Raw genomic sequence first — 23,320 nt, forward strand, 5'->3', positions numbered from 1 at the left:
TTGTCTTTCTCACCACTCCCAATTAAGCATGGCCTTAAACCAAGGGCTCAAAGCCTCTCCATAGAGCGATAGGATGTCTAAGGGCAGGAATAAGAACAACTACCTCTTTGTTTAGGCATTATTATGTGAAGGCAGCTATATATCAGTCTTTTTGTCTATCCCAGTGTTAGGAACAGACTAATGCCTTTTAAACAAAATGTAATCATAAAGCCTTAATACGCAGAGAACCTTTATATATTATTCTATCCACCTATGTTATGTTCCATAACTGCTCTTTGTGGTAATTGTGCAGAGTGGGGTGTGTCTTAGCTTATAAGGGTAGAGAAGTCATGACACATGGTTATTCAAGTAAAGTCCAGGTGGGAATATAGATTAGATGATTAATGGCCATGGCAGCCTGATCCAGAGGAGCATAATGTTGATTAATTTACAGACTTAGAGAATCACTTACTATGATTATTTCTTCATCCATTTTCTCTTTGGCTAATAAGGCATTCATGCTTAATGCTATTAGAGTGTGCATAGATAGAACACTAGAATTCTACTATATTCTCTGGCCAGAGAGAGTAAAGAAGAGTTGATAGTAGGAAGGCCCTTTGAGATTATACAGCAACATGCCTGACCAGAACCAAACTAAATCTAATTTGGAGAAATTATTTGACCCCATTCACAGTTTGTTTGGCTCCTTGATTATTTGTGATCATTAAAGTTCCCAGAGTGGTGCTTTCCTCTTTTTTCTTTTTTACTTTTAAATGCATTTAGAATGCCAACTCTAATGCTCTGATTAAATTGGGGTATTGTTGATTATGTTCTGCCTCCTTAAATCCTCTACCCTCAGTTTCATTTCTTCAACTTTTAATTAGTTGTTCCTGTGGATGTTTCAATAGATGCTTTCCTAGGAGAGGCAAGTGAAGGGATTCTTGGGTTGCACGAGGTGCAGTAGGCCTCTACATACCAGTTGCTGTGTGACATGAGTAAGAGGATGCTCTTGCCTTTGTGCATGCTAGTGGACTTTCCATAGGTAATTGGAAGGCCACTGCGGGTAGAGAAGGCTGGTCTAAAAAGTGTTAGATCTGATCCAACAGGATTATTCTCCTCATCTTAACTTATAATTTACTAACTTCTCTGTTCAGCTAATTCCAGACTGACATCTTATGATGGGAACCAGAAAGAAGTAGCTAACTGTGAGGCATATGAATAGTCAACCCAAAGGAGAGCTTGGAAAAATTACTTTTCCAGGACTAGATCCTGTTGTGTCTATCTTGAATAGACCCACCAATGGTAACTTGGTTATGTAATCTCCATTGATATAATGGGTTTTCTTTAGTTGAAATTCACAAGAACTTGTAGGTATTAGACTTTCCCAATCAGCATGGATAGTGGCCAGCACACACCCTGATGTCCAGTGGCCATGTTGGCTTCAGTATTCTATCAGGTGTGATCTAAAGGTAGGTCTGGCTCTGGCTTATAGATATATTATTAAGTTGTTGGCATCCATCTCTGCCCACTTCACCTACCAGCAAATACTGTCAAATTTAGTGGTGCTTAAATTATGTGGAGGGGCTGTGGTAGGCCTGAATTACAGCTGCCACTGCCTCCTCACCAGACTAGTAAAACATGAAACAGGTTTAGGTTCCTAGACATGGGTGGTATGAGTGCTGATGGAGCTGATCATCTGTTCAGTGCTCCATCCTCTGTTCCTGGCCCAGTTTGACAGCATAGGTTTTATTCATGCCAAATGCAGCTCAATCCATGTATGACATGAATGAATGCTTTAAGCATGCAATGTCAAAGTTTTGTTGAATGTAACATGGTTTTATTATTTTTATGGTGATTTGTTGTCGTGAGCTTTCAGGTTGTTTCCAACTTACAACAACCCTTAGGCAAATCTATCACAGGATTTTCTTGGCACATTTCTTCAGAGGGGTTTGTCATTGCCATCCTCTTGAGACGGAGAGAATGTGACTTGCCCAAGGTCATCCAGTTTACATGGCCGAGCCGGGATTTGAACTCTGATCTCAAAGTCTTAGTCCAACACTCAAACCACTACACCACTCTGGCTCTTTGATGATACATAACCTTATTTCCTCAGTGTTTCAGGACTGCCTTTTTTGTTTTCTTCTTGTGTACAGTTTTGAACTTCAATTTTCACATTTGTTTTTATTTGGATTTGGTGAGTCACTGAAAGCTGAAACTGGTGTGGGAAAAGTGAATTAATCGGCATCAAATTCTGCCTTGAAACAGGTCCCAAAAGTTACTTTTTTGGACTACAACTCCCAGAATCTCACAGCACACCATACATGATGGAAGGATTCTGGAAGTTGTAATAGAAGTCCGGGTTTGTGATGCTGTGAGAGTTATTGTTGCTGTTGTTGTTATTTTGGCCTTTAGAAGCCTCCTGCCTTATGATGGCCTCGTTTCTTCAGATGAGATTCTAGTTGGCCATGTTATTACTGAAAACCCTGGCTGTACTTAAGAGGTGTCTTTGGAATTACCAAGCCTTGTGCACCAGCCTTTAATGCCATTCTCTGCCATGGGACTCTGTGTGTTTCTTGATTAGAGCCCAGCTGTCTCATTCATATAACTCCTTGGAAAAGCAGCTAAGCAGCTGCCATCTCCCCTCGGCTCCTGCTGTTCAGACCTGGACACAAAACAGATCAAATAAACCACAGAGACATGTTATTGCAAGTCTCAGATCTGCTATGTCAATGCCCCTCTTCTCCTCCAATTGCAGATGCTGGGCAGTACCCACCACTCAGCCTCAGAAACGGTGGCTAATTTGGATTAGGATGCTAATTAGAAATGAATGGACCGCATAGAGAGCACTTAGTCAGGGTTAATTAGCAGTTAAGTGGCTGGCCATGCTCTCTTTTGGCTGCTGAGTTCATTCATAGGAACTTTCTAGCCAGCTGAGTCTCCTTGGAGACCTTCATGCCCTGGCACTCACTGGAGCTTCACCAGGGGCAACCTTTCTGCCCTGGTTGCTAAACTGTGGTAATCTCCTGTTTCAGGAGCAGTCAGTGGTGTCTTGTGATGAGCACAGGGAGGACACTGTAAAATCTACATTTTCTAAAGGTTTTAAAACCAAGCCAATTTCTTCTTTTAGAAAAGCTAATCTTGCACCTGTCCTGTTTTCTTTAATTACTAAGGGCAAAAAGTGGGAAAGGCCAAAAAAAAAAAAAAAAGACACACACAGAGAGAAAGAAAACCTGTTAACATCTGTACTTTAACTTTAGCACACAAGGGCTCTTCTCCCACTAGAATAGTGTTATTTTTAAAAACACTATGCAATTGGATTTGCTGGGTTTCTTATCATAACTTTCTAGGTTTACAGTATTAGTTTGCACTGAAAGCCTATCACACACTGCTAAGATATTAACCATGCTCCTTTTGACACACAGGCACACACATACACAGACACGCAAATGCCACCCCCTGCAAAATATAAATTAAAACAGTCCTAAGTTTAAAAAGACATTTTCCCCCTGGGGGAGAGGGATCTGATTCATTAGAACAGACTAAATGCTTGACAGATCAAAGCAAACAGGAAGCAGCTACTGATAGATCTATCTGCTCTACCTGCAAGTGCTTAATCTGATCAGAAATGACTCCCGGGGGGGGGGGGGGGAGGACTCTTGTTAAACTTAGGACTGTTCATTTTATATATTTCATTTATATTTTAAGGTAGTCTTAAGGAAGTCTGAAGGTAGAAAAAGCAAGAAAGATGCTGAGGGTTAATGCAATAAATGCTTTCTTAAACCGTTAGTCTGTTTTGCCACATATTTCCAGTGGCATATTTCTTTGTATATGCATAAGAGAGAGACAGACAGACAGGGTCTGGAATGGGGCTGGGTGGGGGTGCAGAGAGTAAAGTTTTGGCTTCTCTTCCCTACTCCTTCACACCTTATCACTAGAGTACCTAAGTCGAAAGCACCCAAACCATGTCCACTGGCCACCCCTTCACCATCCAAGATCGGCATTAAAGCAGAATTTAACTATCACACTATAAAGTGAAATATTCCAATAGTTGGGAAAGGGTGTCAATAATGGAGTTTGTGCGTTAATGTAAAGAAACGCTTTCCAAACAGTCTGCCACCAAGAGAACAACAAAGAGGGCCAATATCATGTGATAATCTCCTACCAAAGACACTATTATCCTGCTCCAATTACATTTTATTGTTGTGTGTGAAAAACTCCTAAAAGGTTTTTACACACACTTTCAAACTGATCCAGGCCTCCTCTTCAAGCTGTAACCTCAGGACCTTTCTTTTCATTTCAGTAGAAGACCTGATTCTTCAATATATTTCCATGCAAACTTCTTAACTCCTTTGCTCCTTAACTCTACACTGGAATTAGATTTAGATAGCGTGTGGACCTAACTTGGAAAGCTCTGAAAGTTATCAATTCAGGCATCTACAAGAGTACTCTGTTTCTTCATCTGTAGTCACTATGTGGGGAGCAAGAGGGAGACAAAAGAAAAAAGATAGAAGGGGATACCAGGAGGAGAAATAGCAATAGCAAGTATATTTCTACACTCTTTATCAGTGCACTTAAACACTCCCTAAGCAGTTTACAACTGTAAGCTAATTGCCTCCAACAATCTGGGTACTCGTTTTAGTGACCTCAGAAAGATGCAAGCCTGAGTCAAGCTTGAGCCCTTTCGTTGGTATTGAACTCACAACCTTATGGTTTTGAGTGAGTGGCTGCAGTACAGGCATTTAGCCACTGCACCACCAGAAATAGCTATCTAGCTGTCTCTACTATTGGCTTCAGCCCCATCTTCCACTGTATAATCTTCAAGAGATTATACCCAAGGAAATGTGGCCCTCTACAGAAAAAAGGATTGCCCATCCCTAATTTAACTGAGCAAGTCCCTCTTCATTGTAAGCTACTTTAGTTATACAGAGGAGTGCATGTAGAATTACATGCTGGAGAAATTAAGCCTTAACTAATTGAAAGCTGACCTCATCTACAGGCCATTTTAGGTCTTGGCATTGGTTCCCTGTCTTTTTGTGGATATCTCTCAACATTTTTATCATTCATTTAGGGAGGTCCACTTTTTTGATTGTAAGAGCTAGCATGGTGTGATGGTTTGAGTGTTGGACTATGACTCTGGAGACCAGGGATCGATTATTACTTGGCCATGACACCCATTGGGCGACCTTAGGCAAGTCATATGGGTCAGCCTCAGAGGAAGGCAATTGCAAACCTATGAAAAATTCCTGCCAAGGAAACCTGCTGATAGGTTCACCTCAGGGTTGCCATAAGTTGAAAATGACTTGAAAGCACACAACAAACCAACAATAAGGGACTAGTAATTTCAACATCAGTGGGACAACAACAACAACAACAACAACAACAACAAATCTTCTTGGACTGTACCTCTTGTTTCATTATGTCCTTTTACCTCCTTCAGCAAGTCCGTACATGATTAGCTACTATCCTTGCACATTACTCCCAACTCTTATTTGTAATGTGAGACTTTCACCCAATTATTTTATTATTAGGAAAAGCTTATTTATTTGGAGGAAGTGTTAATGAAATTCACAACCCCACCCTATAATTCCCACCATTTTCAGGCATTAAAATATTTTTTATCTAATGGGTTTTTTAAAACTATATTTAAAGATAAATTATTCAGATAGTCAGTAAAACAATATAATATCACTTCAACAGTCAGTTTATAGTAACAGTGAGTAAAATAGTATAGTAACAGTATAAATTTGTAGACACTAAAATAACAAAACAACAACATTAAAATAATATAGGAGGTTAAACATCCAAAAGTAGTGACTGGGGCTATTAAACAGGGAAAAGAGCAAGGCCTTTTTTTGCCTTTTAGGTTTATAGAGAATTTGATGAGATGCTACAAATGCATCTCCATTTTAGTATACAATACAGAGTAACCCCTTCTTCCCTTATATCCAGCTGTTATCCAGCCCTTTTGAATATCCTTTCACAGGTATACTAAATTATTTCCTGGTTCATCAATAGCAAGAAGTAGCCTGTATACACTTGCACACAAATTTATTAGAGACCTCAGAAAGTCAGAGAGGGAGGATTTGGGTGCATTTTCCTATAACTTCAAGACAGAACACAAATGAGTGTCTCCTATGCTTTTGGCTACTGTATCCACAGGGAGCCAAAATTATTGTCAAGTCAGAAAAGCATATGCACATATTCTCTCACACATGTCTATATTTGGACTTACTAAAGTTCAGTCATTTGCCTAAATACCTTAAACAAATACAACAAACCATGTCTGATCTTGGAAGCTAAGCAGGATTAGTACAGTGGACCCTTGGTATCCACTGGGCTTTGGTTCCAGGACCCCCCGTGGATAACAAAATCCATTGATGTTCAAGTCCCATTAAATACAATGGCATAGTAAAATAGTATTCCTCAGATAAAATGGCAAATGAGGCTTTGCTTTTTGGAATTTAAATATTTTTTAAATATTTTCAAACCATGGATACTTGAATCTGCGGATAAAAAAATAATGGCTACGGAGGGCTGACTGTACTTGGGAAACTTGCAACAAATACTAGGTGCTGTAGGCTATACTTCAGGGGAAAGAACTAGCAAAACTGAGTATCCCTTGCCTAAAATAATCTTATGAAATTCAAGGGATTGCCATAAATCAGCAGGTGCCTTGAAGGTAGGTACATACACATACACATACACATACACACACACACACACACACACACACACACACAGAGTTCATTCATAGCTTCAGTACTAATGAAACCAGCAAAGCAGTAGGCAACCTTCAAATGTTTGGGACTACAACTATCATAATCCCTCATATACCATGCTGATAGGCATGGGTTTACAAGACCTGTACAAAACATTTGAAGGGCATCAGGTTGCTCTCACTTCTTAATTTGTTGTTGTTGTTGTTGTTGTTGTTGTGTGCCCTCAATTCGTTTCTGACTTATGGGGACCCTACGGTGAACATATCACAGAGTTTTCTTGGCAGAATTTGATGGGATGGGGGTTGCCTTTGCCTTCCTCTGGGGTTGAGTATGACTTGCCCAAAGTCATCCAGTCGGCTTCCATGGCCTAGCAGGGATTTGAATCCTGGTCTCCAGAGTCTAGTCCAACATCACACTGGCTCTCACCTCTGAATTAGAAAATAAAAAAAAACAGTATGCATAGATTTAGGCTTCTGCTCTTCGGTTCTTCAAAGAATGAATATGTGTTTGATAATATATCTCATATGCCCATTGGTCCATGGCAGGCGGCAGTGTTTTGTGTCTTTATTTCATTAGTCATCTGGGGAAATTAAAAAAACATTTTAAAATGAAATCTACATATTGTCTGTTTTAATTGGACACATCAATAATAACTGTATCAATCACAGTGTCCTAGCGTTAGCAGGGACTTTCTCACAGGTATATAGATTTTGCATTCTCATTCATTCATTCATTGATGAGAGAGAAAGAGAAGGGAAAGAAAGAAGGATTATTCCATCAATTTTTGTGCCTTCTTCCTGGCCATTATTTTGTGATGAGAAATACTTATTGTCCTTTTGAATTAGTGTTAACACCTCGTTGCAAAAGAAGGACTGTTACAAGGTGGTTGTTTTTTCCTATCTGTCCCAACTAGACAAAGACATTTTGGTAACAGTGACTGAATAGCCCCCACTTCTTGCTTACAGGTAACACCTGCCACTTTGAGGATGAGAAGATATGTGGCTATACACAAGACACAACTGACAATTTTGACTGGATTCGTCAGAGCAGTTTAACCCATGATCCCAAGCGTTCTGCCAACACAGGCCCAACCATGGACTTCAGCGGGACACCAGAAGGTAAGAAGGCTTGCTCACAGTCAACATTCCAAAGTTATGTATTCTGCCTTTTTGCAATCCTGATTCCACTGCAGTTGGACTTAGGCTGAATCCACACCTGCAAAATAATGCATACTGACCTCAAATCTGAACTAGCTATTCCATTTTGTATAGATTTCTTTTAATCCTGTTAATCTTGAGGGAAGATCTTGCGGGGAACTTTAACCATTGTGAGCTAAACTGCCTGAGGAGACTTTAATTTTCCAAAGGAGGGAACCCAGCAAGGGTTACCGGTGGGATGGTCCAATTGGAGTGCAAGTGAGGGCCCTCCAATAGGAATGCAGGTGAGGCCGTCCAATAGGAGCACAGATGAGGCCATCCAGTGGGATTGTAGGTGGGTGGTAAGAATGACAGGAAAACAAGAAAGCCTATTGTCTGATGTGGTATGCATGACGAAAAGGGGGAAAAAGATGTAGCTGCTGTGGACATGTGATCCAAATATAATCTAATTCATGGAACACATAGACAATGTAATATCGGAGCCATTGGCAATAATCTTTTAAAACTCCGGGAGAACAGGAGAAGTCCCAGCAAACTGGAGGAGGGCAAACATTGTCCCCATCTTCAAAAAGGGGAAAAAAGAGGATCCCAATAATTATCGTCCAGTCAGTCTTACATCAATACCAGGAAAGATTCTAGAGCAGATCATTAAACAGAGAGTCTGTGAACATCTAGAAGGCAATGCCATAATCACAAAAAGTCAACATGGATTTCAGAGAAACAAGTCATGCCAGACAAACCTTATCTCTTTCTTTGATAAAATTACCAGCTTGGTAGATGAAGGGAATGCTGTGGATACAGTATATCTTGATTTCAGTAAGACCTTTGACAAGGTTTCCCATGACATTCTTGCAAACAAGCTTGTAAAATGTGGGCTAGACAAGGTAACTGTTACTTGTATTTGTAATTGGTTGACTGGCTGAACCCAAAGGTTGCTCAACAATGGCTCCTTTTCGTCCTGGAGGGAAGTGACCAGTGGGGTCCCACAGGGCTCTGTCCTGGGCCCAGTGCTGTTCAACATCTTTATCAATGACTTGGATGACAGAATTGGGGGCATACTCATCAAATTTGCAGATGACACCAAATTAGGAGGAATAACTAATACTCCAGAGGATAGGATCAAAATTCAAAATGGCCTGAATAGACTAGAAAGCTGGACCAAAACTAACAAAATGCAATACAACACAGAGAAATGTAAAGTACTGCACTTAGGGCAGAAAAATGAAATGCACAGATACATGATGGGGGACACCTGGCTGAACGAGACTACATGTGAAAGGGATCTAGGAATCCAAGTAGACCACAAGTTGAACATGAGTCAACAGTGCAATGCAGCAGCTAAAAAGGCCAATGCAATTTTAGGCTGTATCAATAAAAGTATAGTGTCTAGATCAAGAGAAGTAATAGTGCCACTATATTCTGCTTTGGTCAGGCCCCATCTGAAATATTGTGTCCAGTTCTGGGCACCACAATTCAAAAATGACATTGAGAAACTGGAACGTGTCCAAAGGAGGGTGACTAAAATGGTGAAAGGTCTAGAAACCATGTCTTATGAGGAACGACTTAGGGAGCTGGGGATTTTTAGCCTGGAGAAGAGAAGGTTAAGAGGTGATATGGTAGCCCTGTTTAAATATTTGAAGGGATGTCACATTGAGGAGGGAGCAAGCTTGTTTTCTGCTGCTCCAGAGAGTAGGATCCAGAGCAATGGATGCAAGCTGCAGAAAAAGAGATTCCACCTCAACCTTAGGAGGAACTTCCTGACAGTAATGGCTGTTCAACAGTGGAACACACTCCCTCAGAGTGTAGTGGAGTCTCCTTCTTTGGAGGTCTTTAAGCAGAGGCTGAATGGCCATATGTCGGGTATGCTTTGATTGGGATTTCCTGCATCGCAAGGGGTTGGACTGGATGGCCCTTGTGGTCTCTTCCAACTCTACAATTCTATGATTCTATGATTTTAATGGTAGAAATGTCCATTTTACCAATGTGACCTCAGGCAGGGGCAATGTGTGGCTCTAAAATCAATCTGAGTTCAAATTAAAAGTGGGGAGTGTTGCACTAATGAATCAAAATCAGGACTGGATACTGTGCACTGGAGCTGATTTATTTTGCAGATGTGATTCAGCCTTGTAGCAATGGTGTGGGGCAGGGAAGTAATACATGATGATCCGTATGTACTTACCATTCCATAAAAAGGAATGCCACTAGCCATAATCTTCTGATCCCTTTTTATTTACTTGTTCTGAAACCTTCCCAGTTAGATTTCTGTCTAACCCATCTAATGTTTGTAGTTTCTTATGCCCTGGGTGGAAGACGGAATGTTTCCATATCTTCTGGGTTCTGACATCTGGGTTCTGACAACTATACGATGTTCTCTCCCCCATGCCTGAGATTTGTCATATAGTAGAAGTCTCTACATGGCATGCACTGCTCTGAGAGTTTGCAGAAAATCGAGAGAGATGTTTTCTTTAGGTTTTGTAAAGACCTCGCCAAGACCAATTTAGCTTTCAGTATCACCTGGGGAACTGAGGATAAGGTAGATTGGTTTTCTACACACACTCACATACCCCTGCTATGTACTGGGGTATGGGGAGTAGGCAGTTAATTTGCATGTTTCTTATTCACATTAAATACCCAATTAAAACTCCCACCGCTTTGTTTAGAGGAATCAGGAGAGCATTAGTCCTTGTTACTGGCTAATTGTCTGCTACGAAGTGTCCTTGTTCTGTTGATGCTTACTTTGAAGTCACAGATGAGAGAAGCAGTTGTAAGGGGAGGAACCTGTTTAAACACTCAGCAATGGCCAGGGTGGATTCTCAGATGGGCAGCCCACTGAAATCTCCAATTCACTGTGCTAGGGTCTCTTGGGTTCCATGCAGCTTTTAAGAAAATACTTAATTAATTTGGCTACTTAATTAATTTGGAGAGTTGGCCAATTTACCCCCTTAACTTGTCACCACAGAAGCCATCTCTTATCCTATACACATATAACTTTAGGAAGCAGTAGGTCAGACGTGGGAAATTTTTGGCTCTCCAGCTGTTTTTTACCTTATAATCCCATTGCATTGAGTCTTCTGGAAGGAAACATCTCAAACATATGGAGGGCGACAGAGTTGCAAATTCCTGCTGGTCACTTCAGTCCTTTCTATCTATGTAGTTTTGCTGTTGCCTCTGTGTGAATGGAAAGTACAGTGGGTCCTTGGTATCCCCTGGGGTTTGGTTCCACGAACCTCCCCTCCCCATGGATACCAAAATCCATGGATACTCAAGTCCCATTATATACAATGGAATAGTGAAATGGTGTCCCATATATAAAATGGTAAAATCAAGGTTTGCTTTATGGATTATTTATTTATTTATTTATGAATATTTTGTTTTCATGGATAGTTGAATCTGTGGTCAAGCATGGTGTGCATTCAACACTAGTGTGTATTTTCCTGCAAGTGGACACTGAAAGGCAAGCATTGTATTAGGCAAGGGGCCTTTTAGGAAAGCTTGTCTTCCTTTAAAGTTAGTCTCATTACAAGACTCCCAAGCAACAAGAGGATTTTCCAGAGAAAACGTCTCAGGGATGCTTTTGTTGTGGATTATTGCACTGGCAGGGGTTGGACTACATTGCCCTTAGGTTCCCTTTAAACACAAGGGGTAAAGCAGAGGGATAGCAAAGTTGGCCCAAGTTCTGTGCTTTTCAAAGTGGAGGCTACAGCTGATGACACATTACCCCAGTGTAGTTACCCAAACATCTCTGATTCAAATCCTCCACTTTCTCAGGTTGTTTCCAAACACCCTTTTTTCATTCTACAATGAAAGAACAAAGAATGTGAGATAGGAGAGTTTGTGACAGTTTTTGAGTACTATTAATATTGTGGGACTGCATTGGGGGGAAATTAATTTGTACAAGTTTTGTACAAAAAGTACAAGTTATTATCCTGCAAAGAAAATCTATTTTTCAGCAGAAAAAAACATGTTTTTTGGCAAAAAATATCCTGAAACTTTAACAAATGTGTAATTGTGTGTGTGTGTGTGTGTGTGTGTGTGCAGGAAAACTCTGGCATCGTACAGACCACGCAAAAAGGTTAGCCTCCCAGCACCTGTTTTACCACTGGAAGAAAGCCACAGCCGCCAAACCATGCAGATTCCTGCTAGCAGAAAAAGAATGTGCAAAAAGCGGGTTCTTTTTATGCCACAGTGGCGGCATAACAAGTGCACCAGTGGGGCACTGGTTATGCAAGCGCTGTGCAGCACTGTGTGGATGCCACGTGGCGCTTGCGTAACAATGGCGGCACCCGCGTGTACAGGGCACCACCATTGTGACGCCCTCATCATGTGCTAGGGTTGAGGGGCATGTGGGTGGAGCACCCCGAGGCAACCCTGGAATGTGACGAAGGTATCGGAAAGGGCCAGTCTGTACCGGTCCACTATGTAGTTTTTCTTCACAAGAATCCATGTATTTGCATACATTTCATAAAGTTGAAAAATCTGCATCAGACTGATACAGTTTGAATAAATACATGGATTCCTGACAGATGGGGGCTTTTTTGCATGTGTTTTTGGTGCAAAAACAAACAAAACAGTATTTTTGCCAAGAAATCAACTTATTCAGAACAAAATGCACATTTTCTCCCAAGGAGTATGTTTTCTTTGCAGCAAAACCGTATGTATTTTTGCACAAATGAATTTCATGCAAGTAACTACATGTATCACAGGAGTGTTATAAATGGAAGATGACACATGTCTAGATGCCCCTGCAAATGTCTATGTATAGGACAAGTCAGTGCAAGGCTTGGAAGCTTCCTAAATGCTGGGCTAGAACCTTGTAATTTCCCCCATTTTGTTGACATGGAGGGAGAAGTGACAATTTATGACATTTCCTTACCTTTGTTTCTTTGCTCTTCAGGCTACTACATGTTCATTGAAGCCTCTGCACCCCGGGTGAAGGATGACAAAGCTAGATTAATCAGCCCCATGTACAACATGACCACCAGATTCTGTGTCTCCTTCTATTATCACATGTATGGAAAGCACATTGGTGAGTGGACTCAAAGGACAGCTCTGTCTGGCATGGTAAAAGAATACTTTTTAAAAAAAATATTTTTAAAAATATTTAGGAAAGAATACTTCTAAGGACTTTATCACAGGCGGCAAAATCGGGGGAAATTGGGAGTTTAAATAGTGATTATCCCAGGAAAATCGCAGGATTGTGATTAAGATTTTTACACACATCGTGATTAAAGCATCATAATCTAGGGAATAACCAGGGAATAAACAGCAACAAATCATTCACGGGATTTCTCTGTGAATTATTTGTTGCTGTTTATTCCTGGGATAATGATGTTTTAATCATGACATCGTGTGAAAATCTTAATCGCGATTGTGTTATTTTCATGGGATAATCACTGTTTAAACCCCCAATTTTCCCTCAATTTCCCCATGTGATAAAGTCCTAAGACTTGCAAGAACTGCTAATACTGCACATTGGAAGGACAGAATACCCTCTAGTGTGGAGTGTTCTGCAAGGCACTAATTTGTCATTGTTTGGTGCCTTTACTTCCAGGGTCTGGTCTGATTTCAGCAAATAATATTCTGTATTTCATTTTGCTATTCAAAAAGCAACACTACAGTCAGGTACTGAGATGGAAATCTTCCTTTCTTCTAGGATCTGTCTGAGTAGCTATTCCTTCCACCAGCACCAGCACCAGCATCATAGGCTTTCATAATCAGATATTCTATTTGGCAACACAAATTGTGAACTAGAAGGTCCTCTAAAAGAAGGCAAGTAACCCTCTGATATCCCACTGCTGAGCAGGATCAGACAGCTCTGTAAATTGCCTCTAGTTTCTAAGCATTTAAAAGAGCATCCTGCACATTTCCAGATACATAGAGATATATATTTAACACCATAGGTGCTACAAAATTTATTTTCATTTAAAACCTCTAAGTTAAATCTCAGATATAAAAGAGTGTGGCAGCTGTTAGTTCTAGTGTCAGTCATGCCCGTGTACAAATGTATTCTTGTTTTCTTGTGATCCTCATATAGGCTGACCAATTTTTGTCTCACTGACCATTTTCTAGGAGAGTACAGGGAATCATCTTCTATTCCTTCCTCTTTTATTGAGGTGTTACAATATGACCTGGGTGGTAATTGTTTTGTGAGAATTTCTTTGGGGTTTGTTTTGAAAGAGTCTAGAGGGAATGTTGAACAAGGGGCAGCAGAGGCATCATTAGGATCTGTCTGATTGCTATTTTGATTTTTAAGAGGGTAAACAAGACCCAGGAAAGTGGCAAAATAATGGGCAAAAAAAGAGATTTGTTTTATGAGGCAAAGTCATTTTGAAGGACATCTGTCTCTCTCGTTGTTTCTTTCTCTTTCACTTCACCTCCTGCCTCTGACTGCTAAGATGAAGCTGTAGCATTCAGCGAATGCCACAGAAGTGCCTAATGAGTTTCCACATTCAGTCAAGGAGCAATTGCTAATTTGTCACCTCTTGATTATAATTTCATTAATTTGAATAATAAATGCACTCTTTCTCAGGCCCACCAAGTTATTAATCACCTGCTAGACTGGATCCTGACTGAGAAATCAGGACCCAGTCAGGAGTATGCCTGCCTGTTGGTAAATAAAGCTGGTAAATAGAATTAATTAACATCTTTCTCTGTATGAATAAATCAGATTTCATCAGCCTGGAACCTAGAACCAGTTCTTTGTACCTCTTTTCCCACAGGATCAAAGAGTAGAATGGTACTAGGTGCAGGATTTGGAGAACTCTCTTCCTCCTCCAGAATATTCTAGATAATTACTTCAGCACAAGCTGCCTTCTGGCAACCAATATCTGTCAGCAGGATCAATAAAGCAATTCTTGTCACCATTGAAACCCCTGATTTATTCTGCAATGCTTCAGTGACTGGCATGGTCGTTCATACTTGTGCTTTTGGCAGATGATTCATTTTGTCCAGCCTCAGAGATTCTAAGAGACCACAGCCATCTTACTTTACATACATGGATCATGAAGCCTTTCTAAGTTTCACTAATACAATCCTGAGCTAAAGGGAAACACTGTGCATGACTATCTTATTTGTCTTGTTCTTACCTGACTAATTTTGGCCTCTTCTTGACTAATCCTCAAATTATTTTATTACCATTAAGAAACTGTCTCCCAAACATCTTGGAAAGGACTTCTCCCCCCCCCCCCCCCCCCCCCCGATTTATCTAATATTAAAAAGATTGTTTAATATGAGATGAAGCAGAAAAAGAGAGCTCATTCTGCCTGACTTTCACAGCATATGAATGTCTCACAAGAAGCCATGAGGAGAGTAGATCATTAACCACTGTCTTCACCCTTCATGTTTCAAACCCTTCTCAGGAGTACTAAATGTTGAAGGTGTGGTGACCTTGACACTGCTTGGGACAGTCTGGAACCAACAATACATTTCACTTTGATGTTAGCTACTGAAAAATTCAGAAAAACATTCTGTGAATTTTCTAGCACAACCTCTTCTTCTGCTAGTTCTGCCCATATATTCACAGGAACATCCTGGACCTCTTTAGATCATGTCTTGTTCCTCCACTGAAACTTTGTCCATTTTTTGTTTCCTTCTAGCAATTCCAAGTTTATGTGAATTGACTGCACTGAAATCCAGTTTACCCACGAAAAAACCCCTCAGCCCTGCAACAAATGCATTAATTAATCCATTCCAGAATGTTTCATTTCTTCCTCTCCTCCTCCTTCCCTCCTTTCTCCCCCCGTCCCTGCTTATTATATATTGTAAGGTTTGTTATAGCAAACCTAGCTTCCATCAAGTTTGAGAGTGTATGTGGTTCATATCTATATTAGTTATTAATAAGCCAGGATGCTCTGTAAACTGAGACTGTACAAACCTGCAATTGCTTGCCTTAATCATCTTTCAGCTTGCCTTTGTTCAACAAATGCCTGAAGTGATAAGTCAGAATGATTTGTGATAACACTTTCACCTGCTCAAGTAATGGCTTCAGTTATCGTGAGATAAACATAACTCATGCTAACTCTTGTTATAAAATTATCATATCATAGTATATGCCATTATCATGACCCAGTAAATATTGTTCTGTGCCGTAAATGTGAGGGAAACTACTTCTTAAAATCTGCTCTTCTTATCTCTTTTCTTTTGGGCACCTGGCTAACACTTCATCAAAGATCTTGCTCTTGAATTTGTTTTCTCATTACAAATTATCTCTGTCTTTAGAAGTCTACAGAACCACTAGGTTTTCTAGTTAAAAACTATTTTAATTTTTCTAGAAGACAATATAGAACCATCCTACCCATTTCCATGGTTTTGACACTAAAATCAGATATAGTCCAGTGACCTATCGGGCTACTTGCTGTGATTCAAAGGACACTTTGAAACTGGGAAGCCCAAGGGAATATCAGTTAGAAAAAAATTGTTAATCTTGCTTCAGATTCCCCAAAGGGGCATGTAGTCCATCTAAACCTGTAGACAGAATCCACTTGAGTCCTAACTACAATGTGTCAACAAATATGAAAAATAAAACAGTGGCCCACAGATTGGAAACATCCAATATACTTTCCAATTCCCAAGAAATGGGACACTAGGAACTACATGACCATCAAATTAATTTTCCATATGAGCAAAGTAATGCTCCAAATTCTTTTACCATGTATGGAGCAAGAATCACCAAATGTTCAAACTGGACTTAGGAAAGGAAGAAGCACTAGGAATCCCATTGCAACCATATGATCCATTTCAAACCAGTTTCAGGACAGGATATAGAGTTGAGACTGCCATAGTTGCCTTAGTCAATGATCTCTGTCAGGGCATCGACAGGGGAAGTGTGACCCTGTTGGTACTCTTGGATCTCTCAGTGGTCTTCGATACCGTCAACAATGGTATCCTTCTGGAATGCTTGAGGGAATTGGGAATTGGGGGCATCGCGCTCCAGTGGTTCCGTTCCTATCTCTCGGGCAAATTCCAGATGGTGATTTAGGGGTGTTATAATTTTTATTGTGATCTTGTATTTTTAATTGTGTTGTAATCCCACCTTGATCCTCAGGGAGAGGCAGGAAATATAAATAAAGCATATTGTTGTTGTTATTATTATTATGTAGATTATAGAGCGCACCAAAGAATTTCAAAAGAAAATTGTCTTGCGCTTTATAGATTATAGCAGTATAGCAAAGTCTTTAATTGCATAAATGATGAAAAGCTATGGATTGCTCCTAAAGAAATGGGTATGTCACAACATTTGTTCGTCCTGATGTGTATCCTGTACTAAGAACAAGAGGCTACAGTTATGATAGACTATGGAGAAATGGAGTGGTTTCCAATTAGCAAGGGAGTCCGACAAGGCTGAATCTTATCACCTATCTGTTTAACTTCTATGCTGAAAATATATGTCAAGCAGAATTAGGCTCAGAGAAAGGAGGCATGAAAATTGGTGGAAGTAACATCAGCAATGTAAGGTATACAGATGACACTATCCTCCTAACAGAAAATAGCAGAGACCAAAAATGATTACTGAAGCAAGTCAAGGAAGAAAGTGCAAAAGCAGGTTTACATTTGAACATTATGAAGACAAAAATAATGATCACAGATGAATTGCATAACTTTAACGTAGATGATGAAGACATTGAAATTGATCAAGATTTTCCACACCTTGGCTCAATCATTAATCAGAATGGAGACTACAACCAAACAATCAAAAAAGACTAGGACTTGTAAGGGCAGCAGTCAATGGATTGGACAAGATCCTGGAGTGTAAAAATTGGACAAGATACTGAAGTCAAGATTATCCCATCATCTCTTTTCCTGTAGCTTGCATCCATTGTTCTGTGTCCTATTCTCTGGAGCAGCAGAAAACATGCTTGCTTCATCCTCAATATGACACCCCTTCACATACTTAAACAGGGCTGTCATATCACCTCTTAACCATCTCTTCTCCAGGCTAAACCTATCCAGCTCCCTAGGTCTCTCCTCATAGGGCATGATTCTGATCTTAGTATGGTTGTGAAATCTAGACCGTGAAGAAAGCTGATAGGAAGAAAATCAACTTATTTTAAATGTGCTAGAGAAGAGTTATACGGATAGCACGGACTGCTAAAAAGTCAAACAAAGGGCTCTAGAGCAAATAATAATTAATAAATAATAAAACTTTTATTTCTACCCCGCTTTTTCTAAAAACAATCAAAGCGGCATACAATATTAAAAGAATACACCATATATACAAAATATATAAACAGTTTAAGGTTAAAATTACATGAACAATTAAAATAATAACAGTAGGCAGAGTCATCAGATATATGTGGGGGTCGCTACATAGCCGAGTAATTTATTCTGGTTTGCCAGAAGAAATCTGTCTCAACAACTTTCTTGTAGTTATCTAGATTGGTGATTTGATGGATCTCATCTGGCAGGCCATTCTACAGCTGGAAGCGGTTACAGAAAAAGCCCTCTGGGAGGTCGCAGTCAATCTGGTCTTTATAGGCTGTAGTAAGTTCCTCCCAGAGGACCTGAGAGCATGGGGTGGATTGTATGGAAGTAGACGATCCTTTAAATAAGTTGGGCCCAAGCCATGTAGGGCTTTAAAGGTGATACCACTAATAGGTAGCCAGTGGAGTGACTTTAATATTGGTGTTATATGATTGCTCCTAGATGATCCAATGATCAACCTGGCCGCCATATTCTGTACCAATTGCAGTTTTCACACAAGGGTAGCCCCATGTAGAGCACATTACAAAAATCAAGTCTTGAGGTTACCAGTGTGTGTAGTTTCAAGGTCCCCCAGTTCCAGGAAAGGGCGCATCTGGTGTATCAGCTGAAGCTGATAACAGGCACTCCTGACCATCGCATTCACCTGATTTCTCATGTGAAGCGACGGGTCAGGAAGCACCCCCAGACTGCAAACACAGTCCTTTGAGGAGAGCATGAACCCCTCTAGGACTGGAGGTTGCAACTCAGTACCTGGTTTAGGGGCCCCTACTGTAAGTACCTCCATTTTGTCTGGATTGAGTTTGAGCTTGTTTTCCCTCATCCAGTCCATTACTGCCTCAAGTCACTGATTGAGGCCATCTGTCGTTGTTGCTGATGACCGAGACGTGGAGAAATATATTTGGGTGTCATCAGCGTACTGATAACACCCTGCCCCATGGTAGGCCTGAACTCTCCATAGAAACCAAGATGAGTAAACTGAGACTGTCATACTTTGTCTATATCATAAGAAGAGATGACTCACTAGAAAATACATTAATGCTTGGAAAGGTGGAGGGAAGCAAGCAAAGAGGAAGTCTGCTTTCCAGAGGAATAGACTCAGTCAAGAAGGATACGGCTATGAGTCTACAAGACCTAAACAGAGCAGTTGATAGGGTGATTTCATTCATAGCATGACTCAACCACAGTTAACAACAACAACAAATAAATGAAGAAATATTATCTAATCATCTTGACCATTAGCAACCCATCATCTTTAATAAAAGGGAAGGCTGCATCCACACTGTGGAAATAATTCAGCTTGATACCAAATTAACTGCCCGGGCTCAATGCTGTGGAATCCTGGGAATTGTAGTTTGTTGTGGCACCAGATCTCTCTTAAAGGGAAGGCTAAATATCTCACAAAACTACCATCCCCAGAATTCCATAGCATTGAACCAGGGCAGTTAAAGTGATGTTACCTGGATTATTTCTGCAGTATGGATGCTGTCTAAATGTGTCTTCCTTGATTCACCAAGACAAATGTTTCTGCTGCAGTAATAAATACCTGGGGAAGTCAGAACAAAGTACGATGCTCACAAAATTTATTTTTGCCCCCAAATATTTATGAAACTGGGATTCATCCTAATTCAGCAGCAGCATCAGTAGATCCTTCCATCTCCTCTATGTCAAATTCACATGCAACCAAGCTGATGGCCTGACTAGTGCCATCCAAGTATATAATCAAACAGGGATTTAGCTGTAGCACAAGCAAGGGGAAGCTGGATCACCTTTACCAACCAACATGTTTCCTTTTACTGATGCTATCATAGCATAGCAGGCAAACCTTAGTTTCCTTTGGCAGATTTTGCATGCATATCACCACACCACCACTAATACAGTATGACAAGGTCCAGTTATACTGTGGGAAAAGGCTACCTACAATCTGACATGTATTTATATTTTTAATAACCAGTTTATTGCCTTTTTTCTTCCCAATTCTTTGCTGCATGACTCGAAAAGCTAGTTTACTCTCTACAATTTGACTATAAAATATCCATAGCCATCCAGGCAAATCTTCCCTGAGAGAGTTCCCAGACACTGCTCGTTTATAATAGATATGACGAAAGAGAGAAACAGAATACAAATGGAGCGTTTGTAGCCAGAGTATAAAATATTCAGTAACTAACAGAGTAGGGTGATGTTGAATATCTCTCAGCTGAGCGGACAGCCGGTTGGAGGGGAGTTCTCTGGAGGCCATTCCCATTCCTTTTAATTTATTTGGCTGTTCCTCATACACATACAAACACTCGGTTTTCTTTTGTGTGTGCTTCTTCTCTTCAGTCTCTTCTTCTCTGTTTCTGTTGCCATCTTTGAATTAAACTTTTCCTTGACTGGTGATCAACAGAGGGCTTCAAATAACAGGAAATGGAGGTAGAATATTTTGGTGCTCCCAAAGTCTGCATGGTACAGTAGCAGCTAGTCCAGGCAACTTGTTTACTGTAGCAGAAAGTTGAAAGGCATAGGAAGTGCAGACCATTTGAAAGTAATATTAGGTCCTAAGGGATAGACTGCTCTCTCATACCTATCATAATCCCAGCCTTTTAATGCAGCATTGGCCCATAACCGTAACCCTTTGAGTTTGATGAGTACTGATAATCAGTAACCACAAATCACAAGTCAACTTACTCAATATAGTTTCAAATAAATAATGAAACAATGCATCACTACAAGGGACATATAGCTATGGTTTCATAATGCTTAAAAATTATAAAACATATGCCTATAGTGCTATTCTCTTGCAAATAAATTCACATATCATATAATGTGGTTTCTTATAGGAGCTACGCTAATAGAGCTATTTCTATTTTCTTTATGTTGTATGCCTGCAGGCAGGGTTTGTTCTTTTAGCATAATTATAGTATAATGCTGAGTCCTTGAGGCACTTCTAAATAATAAATATTATTATTAGCCATTTCAGAAAGTCCAGTGCAGTAAACTCAGAAGCTAAGCTATTACTTTATGAAGAAGTGAAAAACACTAGACCAGAATAGTATAGTATAGCATAGCATGGCGTGGAATGTGCATAAGAGAATAAGCCTTATTTAGCCATTCTGTAATGTTGTAAAAGTAAATCTATGGGAAGGGAATATACTGCCCGCTACCCCTTCTGTAATTGCTTTCCAGATGTGAAGAGCAACAATCTGGAGTGGACAATGTCCTCTAGATCTGAAGAACCTCTGTGCAATCAAGAAACCATCCAGGACTCCCAGCTGTATGTAGAGGCTCTAGACTTCAGACTACTGCTCTCCACATACAAAAATCACCACTGGCTTCAGTGGGAGCGCTAGCATGCTCTTCTCTTCACAGGTTTACTTTGTCTGTATTACAGAATATCTGAGTAGGATCAAAGTGGTTAAAAGAGAAGTCCTCCCATTAAGCAGACTAAGGCAACTGCCAGGTAGCAGATTTTGAGTGTTACAAAAAAGCAGCAGATTGAAGGTTATTTAATTAATTATTACTGTATTTTATCTGTCGGGGGAGAGAGAGAGAGAGAGAGAGAGAGAGAGAGAGAAAGAATTTCTGTATCAGTACAAAATATGCACTATGCCTTCCGATCCAGCATGATGCAGTGGTCTGAGCATTTGATTGTGACTCTGGGGACCAGGGTTCCAATCCCAGCTCAGCCATGGAAACCAACTGGGTGACCTTGGACAAGTCACACTCTCTCAGCCTCAGAGGATGGCAATGACCCCTTCTGAAAAACTTCCCAAGAAAACCCCATGATAGGTTCGCCTTAGGGTTCCCATAAGTCAGAAGCAATTTGAAGGCAGACAACAACAACAACAACAACTTCTGGGGCAATGGTAGGGTGTGGAGAAGGGACATTTGCCACTCTCCCTCACAGAGCAACATCTGTTAGGTCAGCAAGTCCCAGAGCCCATTCACAAGCATGCATCATTCCTTTCAGTTCCTGGTACACTAATGTGAGAAGAAAACTCATGTCTTTACCCTACCTAGGGTTTGTGTCCTCTCACATTATGTTCTCTTTTATCCCATATACAAAATTCTTATACAGAATTTTATTAATAGTAAAGCCATACATGTGGGCCTTCAAGAAACTCTAAGCTTGAAGTGGAGGTTTAAACTGCATAGCTTAAATTCCAGCATAGGGACGTGTCCACACAAAATTTGTATGTGGTTGTTTTATGCAGGCAGCAGCATTTTCTGCACAGAAAATTGTATTTCTGTGCAAACATACTTATGTATTAATTGAGCTGTGCATAGTCTTGAAAGCTACACAGTTTTTGAGGATTTCCTAGTAGCGGGGGGGAATTGCAAAAATTACTCATTTACTACTTGAAAAAGAACATTTGCGAATAATTTGATCCCTGGCCTGGGAACAGGTTTGCATATCCATCAATGCTGGCATACACACCATAGCAAACCTACATAGATTCATCCCTTTACAGTCAAATGCACACATACACACACTGTGACAAGGATTTCTGATATTTTAAAACATTCAGATAGCTTCTTTTGGACAATATGCCTAAAAACCTACCTAACTTCTTCTCCCTCTGGCCTCTATCAATCCATTCGTTTAAACAGAGGCTTCCATTATCCTCCTTGGTGCTTTCCTGGCCTGGTTTCAGTGTTCATTTTTAGCAGTTAACATTATCTGTGTTTTTAGTGCACTTCTTATCACAGGGCATTTGGGAGGCAATATCTGTCATATGTGGTGATAACCCACTGCCCGCCACTAGCGTCCCATTTGCTTTACTTCCCAGCACTGAGCACTGAATTTTCTGGAATGTAGAATTTTATGGCACTTGAGATATAAAACAATGAAAGCTTGTATTTAATGGGATGGAATTGTTTTTCCAATGTTAAAATGGTTTTAATTTTTAATGTTAAAACTGTGGACAATGTGTAGTGAAATAGACACATTTGTACTGTACAAAACATATAATGTTTTAAGTGTGAAATAAGCTATTTTAATGATGAAAGCAAAACAGTGGCCTCCTCCCTCCCACCCTATTCTTGTCACCTACTGCTTTCTCCAGTTTTCTTGCTGCTGCTTCAGTATATTGTAGTCTGCCCAATCCTCAGTCATCCAGCCATCTAAAAAAGCATTAGAGCATCACAGCAAAATATGAAAAGTTTCAGCTGCCCTGGGGGCTTTTCATACTACACAATTATAGCACTGTGATTCCATAGGCTGCATCCTATGGAATCCTGGGATTTGTAGTTTGAGGAGACACTAGAGCTCTGTGGCTGAAATTCTGG

The 23,320-nt window shown here is 40.2% G+C and overlaps 1 protein-coding gene across 2 annotated transcripts in view; it reads left to right on the top strand.

The window, feature by feature from the left end:
* MDGA1 (MAM domain containing glycosylphosphatidylinositol anchor 1) overlaps nucleotides 1–23,320 on the top strand; it is a 387,001-nt gene that overhangs the window by 322,417 nt on the left and 41,264 nt on the right. For both annotated transcript variants that reach the window (XM_089529603.1, XM_089529604.1), the window contains exons 13-14: nucleotides 7,664–7,816; nucleotides 12,750–12,881. In XM_089529603.1, the coding sequence (XP_089385729.1) occupies nucleotides 7,664–7,816; nucleotides 12,750–12,881 (285 nt within the window). The remainder of the gene's footprint in view (nucleotides 1–7,663; nucleotides 7,817–12,749; nucleotides 12,882–23,320) is intronic.

This window comes from Sceloporus occidentalis, unplaced genomic scaffold (assembly GCF_023333645.1).
Source record: "Sceloporus occidentalis isolate IW3139 unplaced genomic scaffold, rSceOcc1.0.p SCAF_6, whole genome shotgun sequence".
NCBI classification, from domain to species: Eukaryota; Metazoa; Chordata; class Lepidosauria; order Squamata; family Phrynosomatidae; genus Sceloporus; species Sceloporus occidentalis.